The sequence below is a fragment of the Pristis pectinata genome, chromosome 2, assembly GCF_009764475.1.
Source record: "Pristis pectinata isolate sPriPec2 chromosome 2, sPriPec2.1.pri, whole genome shotgun sequence".
Classification (NCBI taxonomy): Eukaryota; Metazoa; Chordata; class Chondrichthyes; order Rhinopristiformes; family Pristidae; genus Pristis; species Pristis pectinata.
This window is the reverse complement of record NC_067406.1, coordinates 111810618-111823342: the sequence shown is the minus strand read 5'-3', so window position 1 is coordinate 111823342 and position 12725 is coordinate 111810618. Positions and strand designations below refer to the sequence as shown.

The window sequence follows — 12725 nt, the reverse complement described above, 5'->3', positions numbered from 1 at the left end:
TTACTCACTTAATATAGAAATGAAGGGAAGACTCTTCTCCTAAAAGTTGCAAATCATTTGGATTCTCTACCCAGAGAACTGTGATGGCTGAATCATTGAACGTGTTTAGGGCCAGATTTGACACTTTATTCACAGGTTATTCCTGTGCATACAGCATTGTGGGTGTAGACCGTGAGCTTTACTGTAGCCTGGCTGCAGAATTCGTCATCTGAGTCTTGGCAGTAAAAATATTGTTGAACTTTACTTTCTGGTGAACTGACACCTGCACTATCCATTTCCACTCCCTTCTTGGTTCCTATGCATTTTGCTGAGTGTTTCACCATGTTCAGCTCCTGCATCAACATTATCTTTTAAATTACACACTAGGTCAAAATTAGAACTTATGGCTACAATCCCGATTCAAATTATGGTGTCTTTATGTTCAGTTCCCTCTTGATCATACTCCACTGCATGCACAATTTTTGGTTATTTAGGATCTAAAATGAAAAAGGAACAAGCATTAGTTAGTGGTAAGGGGAGGAGATGTTAGAAGTGCATTCTTAAAGCATTTGTAAATTCTGTTAGAAGAGATTGAGAGACGAGAGAGAATTGGGACAAGAGAAGGAAGATTTGATTCAAAGTCTATAGTTCAACTGCTACTGCTGGTCCTGGTCTTACCAATATTCATTCCTACAATGGCCGCACTTCTCCCTGGTATGCCATTCTGTGAATTTATGTTACGCCTGTTCTGAGTTATCATCTCTTACAAGAGCAAAGTTTATCTATGAGTTCTGCTTAATATGCTCGGTGGAGGCATACCTAGCAATGTGTACTTTTTCTCTTTAACGCGTTTGTCGAGAAAGATATCCTTTTGGAGAATGACAAGCTCTGTGACATCATGGAAAATTTGAAAATCTTATTAAAACTATAGTTTGGAACATACTGTAAGATTGGTAACATGATCTTGTTATCATGGACCAATAAATAAATCCCTTGTAAATTATCCTGTAAAAAGTGAAAATTTACTGAACCTTTTGACTCAGTCCTCTACATAAGAAATTGCATGGATTAATTACACCAACTTTCTAAAAGTTGTTACTATTTTTTAGTTCTTATTAACAGCATGAACATCAAAACCTTGGATTCCTTAAGTTTTTAAAATCAGAACAGCACTAGCAAAGGATTGTCTGATTTTTGAAAGAATCTGAGAAACCTGCTGTGAATGCAATAATCTCTGCAACTCCAACTTTGTGACAAGATTGCATGAAGTTAATAGATCTTTCATCTGAAAAGACCTTTAGTGGCTGGAGGCACAAGAGAGAAAGTGTAGGCTGTAGTAATTGCTGTCAACCCTAGAAAGTGCTATCAAGGCTAGTACTGTAATGTTCCAAACATACACATCCTCTAATTATTGGAAAGCTCAACACAATGTTGATGTTAATCAGTCTCTTGGAGAATTCTGTTTTATATGGTTACTTTAAACTTACGGAAGTTTTTGTGACTTTTATTAAATGTGATTTTTCACATACAATGAAAATATGTAGTGGAGCATTTAAATTGAAAATTTGCCTCATTAAATGTTCTGCTGTTCTATGACATAAGGAGCATATAGCTTCCTTCACAATACTAAAATAAATGTTTTGCTTTCAAGATAGAACAATTAAAGTAGCCAAGATTGATTATGACTGAATACATTAATTTCAATTATGGGATGTGAAAGTCATGATGATCAACAACAACTTAGATGAATAAAGTGCCTTTAAACACGCCTAGGTGTTCTCTAACAGCATTATCAAAAAATGAAGAACTGTCTCATTCAGTTAAATTCAAGTACTAGATGAAAGAAAATTACTGTAGTAAATAAGTTGACTGCACGTTTCTTTAGAATATCGAGGCTGATATGAATTAAATATTGTGTTAGACCAACAAAAATAAGCTGGAAAATGAATATGACATCAATTCTCAAATATTCTATACATTACCAAATCTCCCATATTTTCACTGATGGCCATGAATATGTTGCGGAAAGTGCAAGCTGATAATGTTGCGGCAGATCAGATCAGGTCTCAGCAATGTGACCAAATCTGGCAAGCAACTCTGCGTTTCCTTAATCAATCAGAGAGGGTATTTTCCACACAGATGGTCCGGGGGCAAATTATAAGAAAAGCTGGTTAAGAAAGAAAAAAGAGAGACGGAAGGAAAAGTAATTACTTTTAATTTACCCTTTTAAATCTGCAACAATCAAGCCCTGAAGGAATGAGCTCTAGTATTAGTCATAATTAAAGTTGAGAGCCAGATAGTTGATCTGCAGTAGTTAGTAAATGTATGTAGTTATAAATTTACATAGATCTGAAATGATGACACAACTTTTACAAAGCTAATACTGGAGTGGCACATCCTGAACAACTTTTGGATATTAATATTCAACCCTGCATCTCCTTACAGACTATATTTGACCCTCAATCAACATTTCTAAACTAAATTATGTAGGAATGATTGGATTGGCATTCGTGAGAGCTTGCTGTGCACTAAATGGCTGGCAGATTTTCTATTTTGAAACAGTGATTACACTCCATAAGTACTTAATTGGCTGTAAGATGTTTTTGGATGTACTAAATGTGATGTAAATTATATTAAAGTGTATGTCTTGGTTATCTTCCCTACTTCCAATTTCTTTCTTGATGTTACCATGGAATTTGTTCCCATCCCACTTTCAGACCAAACATTACAAATCATAACATAAAGCATTTTTTAAAAGAGTCCTCATATGCTGTTTCTTTTACAACTTTGTCTTAAGTTTATGTGTTCTATTTATTAACCCATGTGACATTGGGAAAAAAATCTTGATTTATCAGTGCTTCTTAATTTTGAATGTCTCTGTCAAATCTCTCATGTCTTTCTCTTCCCTTTCAGCACTAGTTTTGAACAATTTTAGCTTTCCTAATTTCTTCATATACATATATTTATGTATATAAAAATATTAGCAAAATAGTAGATGGCATGAAAATATAGCAAAACAATAGATGGAAAGCAGCAGATGGGTGCTAGATAGAAAAGTTAAACAGAGAGATGAAAGGATATAACCTGGAGTTCTTTGAAGTGGTTGGAGACAGGGGGTGAGGGCATTGGCATTTGAGTATTATAGTGTAGAAGATGGGACACCCAAGACTTCAGAAAGCTGCAGAGTTGGCAGTATAAGGGAGTGCTGAGGAGTGGATACCCAAGAGAAACGGGCAGGAGGTATAGTCTGGAAACCATGAGCAAAAAAAAACACAAATTAGGAGCTGTGAACATCCATCAGTTTAATGCATCTGACCTATTTGAGGGAAAGGGGGAAATAGATCTAGGTATAGTGAAATGGGATTTCAAAGTGTGGGTACTCCTAGGTGAGGAAAGAGTTAAAAGCAATTTGGGCCAATAAAGTACCCTGATGTGTAATTGCAATAGGACATGGAGGGCAGAGAACTGACATTTTATGGTGCATTGGGTTACAGGAATGAGTCCCGAATTATCTAAGAGGGAAGGCAGAGTCTTATCTTTTTGTAGTACTGAGTGTAACAAGACTGAAGCAGATTTTATGTTAAATCACTACATGTGTATATGCCAAAAATCAAGCTTATTCACAGAAGATGGCCTGACTTATTTTGATGCCATAGACCTAGAATATTAAGCTTATATTTAGTCAGGTAACTGATAAGGTTTATTATGCAAGTTTAATGAGCAGATCTTAATTCTTTTCTAGTTTACATGTTTAAATTTTGTTTTAATGCAAAGTGCTCATGAAAACTCATCACATAAAATGTTAACTGATTCCCCCTCCACAGATTCTTTGAGTTACTGTGAATTTCTGGCATTGTTTTTTTTTCAGATTTTCAACATGGGTTGTATCTTGCTTTCAATTTTTTTTCCTTTCGATTTCTTCAAATCAAGTAATCTCTCTAGATCAGAGAGATTAATAATCTAGAAAATACACCAGAGATGGTGAGCAATGAACCAAACAAAGGCCAATCTTCAGGAGCCTCGCGTCCAATCGGTTAACAATGCAATTTAGTACCAGATATATAATTTTTCATCTTTCTAGAAATTAAGACTTTGGCTGAAGGGCAAAAGAAGTTGCAGTTATCTAACCTATTTCAAGTCCAGCTAATTTATGGTTAGATTTCATGAAGTTAGTGACTGTTGTTAGTGTTGGTCAAGAGATAAATGTTGCCAAGGGACACTGAAAAATTCCCCTGTTCCTCTGTGAACAGTGCCTTATAATCCTTCAAGCCCACGTCAGCAGGCTTAATATTTCAACTGAAAGTTGACTCAGTACTGGATTGAACTGTCAACCTCAATTTATATGCTGAACTTCTAAAGCGGGAATAGAACCTGTGATCTTCTGATTTAGGAGTGAGACTTCTACTACTGAATGAAACAGGTACTTCATATTAAATCTATTGTGTCATTGTTTCTTTCCACTTGTCCTTTTCCTGTTCAGTAAATCTGCAATATGCAATCTAATTGCATTGTACAAATACTTGTGTACAGGAATATTTATTTCTATGTCATTTTATGAGTGTCTAAAACTTCCATACTCATCCAATGAAAAGTAGACAAAATCAAGGATATCATATATTTACCTTACATTTGGGAATTTAATGATACTCCTAGAACAACTTACTTGAGAGCATTCCATCAAAACCAAATTGTTCCATTTCAAATTGTGTTCCACATAAATTAAGGAATAAACATGCAAGCCAAGACTTATAAAATTAGTGCTTGGCTCAAAGGCACACAAATCAATAAATGCATTAATCCTTAGACAAATTATAAATCCTTAGACTCAGTATCAATTACACAAAAACTCCTTTTAAAAATATATACTTCTCGTGGACTGTGAGTAGCTAAGACGGCCAACAACTTTCTGCAAATGACGATTGCTTGATGTGACAGTATCCAAAAAAAATCATTACAGTAAAATAATTTAAAAATATCAGCAGCTGAACTTTGTCTTCCAAAGGCAAGCCACACTAAATTCAATAACTGCTTTCTTTAAATGTAATATAGAAAAAGTTTGATTCTTCTGGATATGTAGCTATAGGAATCCAATGACCACAACTTCTCTTTCAGCAACACTGGCTTCATCCTACCATAGATATTCACTTTGTCCCATATACCCCTTCCCCCATTTTCTCTGCAACTTAAAATTGTTTTTCTCTTACCCAATTCTGCTGAAGGGTCATCAACCTGAAAGTAACTCTTTCTCTTTCTACAGACACTGCCTGACCTACCAAGTTTTTCCAATATTTTCTGTTTTAAATTTCAGATTTCTAAAATCTGCAACCTTTATGAATTATAAAACATTAAACATGTTTTTTAAACAAATACATAGCAGATTTATTAACTTAAATTTGCTCATCACTATTAATTTTAACCTAGATCATCTGCTATTTCTGATACCATCAATGTACCTCAGAAAGATTGGATGATTATTCTTAATAGCTGTGCTTTCCTTCAACAATCTAAGATGCATCCCATCTAGATCTGGTGATTTAGTTACAGCCAGTCTTTCCAGTATTTGTTCTTAATAATTCTTTAGTCTATGCAACATCTCAATTATACCCTTCCACAGTGATATTTGTCCAAAGCTCTACTTGCTGGTTTCCTTCATCCAAACATTGCAGGTGTTTTGTTGGTCAACCCCAAACAGCGAATAAAGGGAAGAAATTTGTGTTTGGTCACGTGCATTAAACAAGTTAGAGACGTATGCTAAACACACAGAGCAACTCGTACAATATTCAATTCCATTGAAACCTGTCCTTATCACTGACGTCAGATTTCATATCCATTGAGGTTGTGTAGGGTATGCATATCGTATCTTTATTTTCCTTACTTCCAATGTCATTAATTTTGAGTCTGCAGGTCAAGATTTTAATTACGTAACAATACGTTCCTACTGGTATCATTAATTGCTTTATTGGTTGGCCCTGAGCAAAACCTCAAAATCGTGAATAAGATAGGGGGAAGAAGTCTATGGACGAAAAATGACTCGTAACTGTAAAAAGCTGCTGTCACTCGGATTGAAACAGGATTTTTGCTGCAGACAGTCAATGGTCCTCTTCCCACCCCCACCCCCGAACAAAATCACAAGAGTTCCATTCACTCTTGGAGACACAAGAGACTGCATTTGCTGAACTCAGCGGGACAAACACCATCATCCACAGATGCTGCTCGACCCGCTGAGTTCTTCCAGCAGTTTGTCTTTCGCTTCATCCATTCTTGAGTTGCAACTTCTTTCCCGATCTATCTGAACTTTGTAGCACGTATTTCTCCAACAAGTTGTACTCGTCTCAGGTTGTGTGGTTCTCTGCAAATAGGCGCCCAATCGCGCAGACTGTCAGAACACGACACACCCCTCAGGTTGAGTCTGGTTTTCTGTCCCGGGGAACCGAGACTGCCACAATCAGTTACACTCACTTACAGCTTGGTTCTGACTCCCCACTGAAGGCGCCCAGTCGACCCTCGCTGCCATTGTCTGCAGCGTCGTCCCCGGAATCACGGTTTCCCGCGCTAATCCCGAGAGCGCCCGCGCGGCGGTTGTCATGGAGACGGTGGCGGGCGTCGTGATTCACAGTCACCGCTGCAGGCCAACGGAGCGACGCGGTGAAGTTCCTGCTCCCGCACCACACTGAACTTGTTCCCAGCGGATGGACTCCCCCGTACCTCAGCAATGAGATGATGGCGCTTTTAATTCCACCCGTTTAGTCTCTTTTATCTCTGGAGCAAGGTTCGCGGATCGCGTTGCCACTTGGTTACGTAAACAACTTAAAGGCGCTGGAACTTGGGCCTGCTGGAAACGCGAAGACGGGGAAAGACACTTAATTTCTTACGGTGCGGTCATGTTGCTGGCATTGCTGATTTATTCCCATCTGTACTGCTTGGATGGGCCACTTTCTTGCCCGTGTTTCTCTTTCCACAAATGCTGTCTGACCTGCTGAGTGCGTCCACGTTTTCTGTTTTTATTTTACCACTGCCTGAAATTGTTACCACACCCGCTTTATAATGTATTATTTCATCTTTAACTTTCTTCCCTAACATTTCCTTTAGATACTTATGCATCTGATTTACATTGCTGTACTTTTTAAGGCAATTACTGTCAACTGCTCAAGTGAATGTTACATCAGTTATTATTTAAGGGAATTATCAGTTTTATTGATATGACGCATGAAACCAGCCAGAAACTATTTTATGTATGGGACATTCTCTGAAGATAGGAAGAGCGTGGTTTTCTGTTTTTAAGTGACATGAGTTTTTGAAATCTGTTGGTCGCAAGTTCTGGAGATAATTTTGACGTATGGAGCATAACCGTCCCCCTGGCTTTGATTTTAGACAGCTCCTATCTCTTTCTGATAGACTGTACCCATGTATTGAATTTACCTTTATTTCATTTTAGCCTGTCCACTTTTACCCTATTTTATCGGCAATTTAATTTTCTTTATAAGGATTGTCAATTGGGTTGAAATTACTTTGGCTGCTCCTAAAATCAGAATATTTTTGATCTCTGACACATTTACCTCCAGTTATTCCTGACCCTCTAAACTTCATCCACATGCAATTTTTCACAACTAATATAGTTTCTGTACCTAAGTGAATCGGTAAATAATTTTCTTCCAAAATTGAGTGTGACCTCCAGTCTGATGATAATTTTATTATTTGTGAACCAGTTAGAACAAACTAACACCAATAAATGAAAATTGGGTACCATAGGGCTTGAATTCTGATCTTGATAACAGGTAGCAGTTTGAAAAATACAGGGAAAAAAGATATCTTTACCATTGATAAATTTTTCTTAATTGAAATGATGAATGGAAGTAGTGAAAATTTCTCCACTCAGTTGAGCTAACTATGTTATATTCTGTGTATACCAGGAGTTCAATATTTGCAGAATTTTCAGCCACAGTTTACAATGTCAGTCATTGAAAAACAATATTCAACAGGGGCACAACCCAATCTGCATGAACAGCTGCTAAACTGTGATTTACCACAGACTAGACAATTTCAGAGACCAACCACTAGGTAAGTGTTTATTGAAGTAACAGACATTTTTGAATAGATTTACATATACATGATAGTACTGTTAGACTATGAAAAAATCCCTTGCTTAAAACATGTGAAAACAGTGCTTGTGTTTCTTATGCATCTGTTTTATCATATACATATTGGTGCTTGATTGCAAATTTCAGGTTCAAAAGAAAATGCTTAATTCCATTGATAACACCTCACAGCATGAAATAGTCCATGCTTGCATGCAGCAAAACATAGACAATATTTAGGCATGGGCTGATAAGTGTCATGGATCCCTCAGCACAAAAACAGGCCCTATGACCCACCATGTCTATGCAACCATCAAGGACCCATCTATACTAATTCCATTTACCAGCACTTGGTCCATAGCCTTCTAAGTGCTTATTTAGATACTTTAAAGTGGCAAGTAATATTCGTGTCATACGAGTGCCATGCAATTATCATCACAGGAACTTTCTACCCTTGACATAAATACAATTACCTTTGTTGAATTAGCCACAATCAACATCATGGAAGTCATTGTTGATCATCAATATTGTGGGAGGTTAGATGCTGTGATGAATGACTCACCTCCTGACACTCCAAAGCCTTTTCACTATTTACAAGGCATAGGTCAGGAATGTGATGGAAGATCAATTACTGAACCCACCTTTGGCACCACTGCTGTGCCCATCCAGTTGATTTCTTAGGGTACACTGGAGTATGTAGGCAATGAAGTACTGTATGTGCAAATGGCTCTAAGTCCACAACTATTCAATTGCAGTTAACCGTTAAAGTTCAGATGGAGGCATGCTATTAATGTGACACAGATCAGGAATAGTCTACTACACCATTATTGATGGCCTGGACAATGATTGCAGGAAGTTTTCACATCACCAAAATTTATGCAAGAGTTAGGGCAGTAAATAATACAATTACGTATGTAGATATTTTAGGAAAGTATATATATACTGTATGGAGAAGTAAGATCTTGGGATAAGGATGATCAGGACAGAAACTGTGGTGTGATGGGGTCAAAAGTTGGCTCCCATTAACATACCAGGACCCTTGTTCCTGTGCTCCTTTTAACTTACTGGATTCTGTTTCCTGGACACTCTTTAAATTCACCAGAACCCTGTTTCCCACGCTCTCTTTAAATTCACCAGGCCCTATTATCATCACTCCATTTAAGCTCACTGGAGCCCCATTCCTGCATTTCTTTAAACTTAGTGTGTTCACTGGAAAATGAATTATACTGCTACGTCTCTAAAACAAAAAGTGTATTGAAAGTGTGTGTTGAAGTAGTAATTGGAATGGAATATCATTTAATAATCTGCAAAACCTGCCAGTCCAGCACCACCACAGTCCCCAGCATGCCAGACTTTTTCTGTACTTCTACTGACATCATACTGATTCCATGTTATGAAGTAACTTAGCATGAGGCACCTTCTTTTCATTTAATACTTAAACCACAGGAATATAATGTCTGCCAGACTTCCTTCATCCAAACATCACTGCCTTACTTAAAAAAATATTCAATTTCTAAACCATTATTTGTATGAAAATTTTTAATAGACTTTCCCTCTCCCAAAGAATGTAAAGGGCATCTTTCTAACAATGGATAGTTCATTGACAGATTGGTAGGTCCATTGCACTCTTACTGCAAAGAAGGTCACAAAAATGTTGTAGTAGCAGATTAGTGGGATATAAAGTGAGAGGTATTGGCATTGTGGGAGATAGGGGAGTCTTGGGAGAAAGAGTGGAAATGAGCTCAAGGAAACTGTTGATAGAAGCCAAAAAAAGCTAGGGTTTTAGTTGCTTTCCAAAAAGATCGTGGAATATTGTGTGCCTTCGATATGGAAGATGATGCTCGATGTAGTCCAGATTAGATGATTGAGTAAATCAATCGTTCCCTTTGGACTTCAGAAAGAGAATGCTGGAGGAGTAGGAAGTATTTGGGTAAATAATATTTTACTGGGAACAAAGGCAGATGGGTGAGTGAAGGAGCAGATTGACAGATTTGAAAGTGTTGTGGCCAATAGCAGTTATAAAGTTACAATTGTAGTTGTTAGTAATTAGGGGTAAAATTTACTTTTCAGGGCAGATAGAGGAAGAAGTGAAATTGAAAGACGAGGAATGATTTTTGAAGGAAATGGCCAGAAGTGGTCTTGTCCATTACCAAAACCATGCATGTCAAGAGATATGTGATCTCGTAAAGTCAAAAAGGAGGCCATGATTATAGATTCCAGAGTTGTAATGTGATGTTGGTTAATGGATAAAATTATACTGGATAAGGTGAGTTAAGAGTGGACATTTTGCAGGCAGCCTTAGCTTCCATCTGAAGTGAGGACAATCTTTAACCGAGAAAAAGGCCCTCCACCTATCTAAGAATGAGTCAGAACTTACAATGCAAAATCCCTAGCTGGTTGTTCAGACTCTGCAGGAGTTGATTTTAAAATCTTTAAAGTAAATGCTGAAGATTCTCAAAGAAACCAGTATTTTTTTAAAACAATCTTAAAAGAATAGATCTTTTAGATGCTTGTATGTACAGCTAAGAAACAAGAAGCATTAATACAGTTACCTCTGTGATAATTCTGTTAAATAATTAATTTTATAGAGTACTAACAAGAAAAGAACGAATAGCAGAAGCAAAACGCTTAGAAGGACGGAGTAAGAGTTTGAAAGTCAGCAAACAAGACATTAATGAGTAAGTCCAAATATTTCAATTAACAAAATTACCTTTGAAATGTCTTCATTTTTTAAAAATAGTTTTGCAATGAATTTGTGTTGAGCATTAGGAAGTTACAGATTTGGAACCAGCATTTATTGTCCATCCATAATTGGCCTTGGAAAGGTGGTGTTGAGCCGCCATCTTGAACTGCTGCAGTTATGATAAAATTATCCCTATAGTGCTGATAGGGTTGAAGAAATGGTGATATATTTCCAAGTCAGAATGGTATGCAACTTGAGGCAACTTGTTGGTGATCCCTTGCATCTGCTGACATTACTCTTCATGACACAAGTTGTCTGTTTGGAACTGGTGTTGGAGTTGCCTAGCTGAGTAGTTATGGTGTATTTTCTGCTGGTTGACGGAGTGAATGTTTTGGGTAATTTTAGTACCAGGAACATTGATCAGAAACCGTTTTCATCAGATTTTCACCATAAAGTTGTATCTCTGTTATTCCCCACATCTTTGATAAGATATCTTAGTCACATGTACATTGAAACACACAGTGAAATACATCTTTTTGCGTAGTGATTTGGGGGGCAGCCTGCAAGTGTCTGACTCTTACTGTCACTGTCGCTCAGCTTTCCGCCTTTCCACATGGAGGGCACCCTGTAATCTGGACTTGAACCAGAAGCTGCAGTTATTGCAAAGTGCAAAGATCAGTTGAGACTAGTGGAAATGAGAAGACCCAGGAGAATTTCAGCATGTAATTTTTTTTTTGCAGCTCTGAAAAATATTTTTGTGTCAATTTTCTTGAACCATTTGCCCTCCAGAGCAGGATTTGCTTCTTGCTTGGGTGAAGGCATTGGTAGATTTTCACTCACAACCTTTTCCCAGCTCCTATCCTGTGGAATTCTCTGGTATGGTTAAAGCATCTCCATTGTGCAAACACTTGTATCTAAATATATTTTGATGAGGAGAGGTAACTGTTAGTGGAACAGTGGAGTCAAGCAATAGCTAAGTCATTCAACCAATTTGTTAGGATACCAGAATAAGCCTGCATATTTCTATCATGGAAACCAGCCTCCTGTCCATTGACTGTGTCTACACTTCCCACTGCCTCAGGAAAGTGGCCAATATAATCAAATACCCCTCCTGCCCCAGTCATTCTCTCTTCTCCTCCCTTCCATCAGGCAGAAGATATAAAACTTGAAAGGATGCACCACCAGACACAAGAACAACTTCTATCCCTCTGTTATAAGATCCTTGGAGGGACCTCTTGTATGATAAAGATGAACTCAAATCTCTCAATTTACCTTGTCATGGCCCTTGCACCTTACTTGCCTACCTGCACTGCACTTTCTCTGTAACTGTAACACTATATTCTGCATTCTGTTATTGATTTTCTGTTTCAACCTTTATGTACATGTGTTTGGAATGATCTGTCTGGATAGCATGCAAAACAAAGTTTTTCACTGTATCTTGGTACATGTGACAATAATAAACCCATTCCAATTCCAATTCATATGAGGATGTTTCTAAAGAGCTATATGTAGGACTGTGATTCTCTGAACATGTAATATGTCAGCTTTAAGGTGTACAGAATGTGATCCTGCAGCCTTGCCCATTTACCTATGAAGGCACACCTGGCCAGCCTTCCAAATATATTCTCCGTAAAACTGATGCCATCCAAACCTCAGCTTCATGTGTTCAAGTTCACACTGTCCCATTTACCCTGCTTTTGCTGACTGGCATAGTTCTGGATTAAGCAGAGCTCACTATTTTAAAAAAAAATTCTTGTGCATTTTTTTAGATCCCTCCAGGGTCTCATTTTATATACCTATCTATATCTCTAATTTCTTGCTACCCTGCAACCTTTCAAGGTATCAGACTTGTCTAATTCTGGTTTCTAGTCATCTACAACCTTTTTTTTGTAAATCACTTCACTTTGGCAGCAGTGCTTTCAGCTGCCAAAACCCTAAACTCTGGAATATACCCTACAATCCCTCTTCCCTCTGTCTCCCTCTTTTTC

At 37.6% G+C, this 12725-nt stretch overlaps 1 protein-coding gene across 1 annotated transcript in view; it reads left to right on the top strand.

The window, feature by feature from the left end:
* Positions 1 to 6521: 6521 nt before the first annotated feature.
* Positions 6522 to 12725, top strand: part of ttc29 (tetratricopeptide repeat domain 29) — a 166667-nt gene continuing 160463 nt past the window's right edge. The window contains exons 1-3 of the mRNA XM_052009550.1: positions 6522 to 6852; positions 7890 to 8037; positions 10643 to 10732. Coding sequence (XP_051865510.1) covers positions 7928 to 8037; positions 10643 to 10732 — 200 coding nt within the window. The 5' untranslated portion in view covers positions 6522 to 6852; positions 7890 to 7927. The remainder of the gene's footprint in view (positions 6853 to 7889; positions 8038 to 10642; positions 10733 to 12725) is intronic.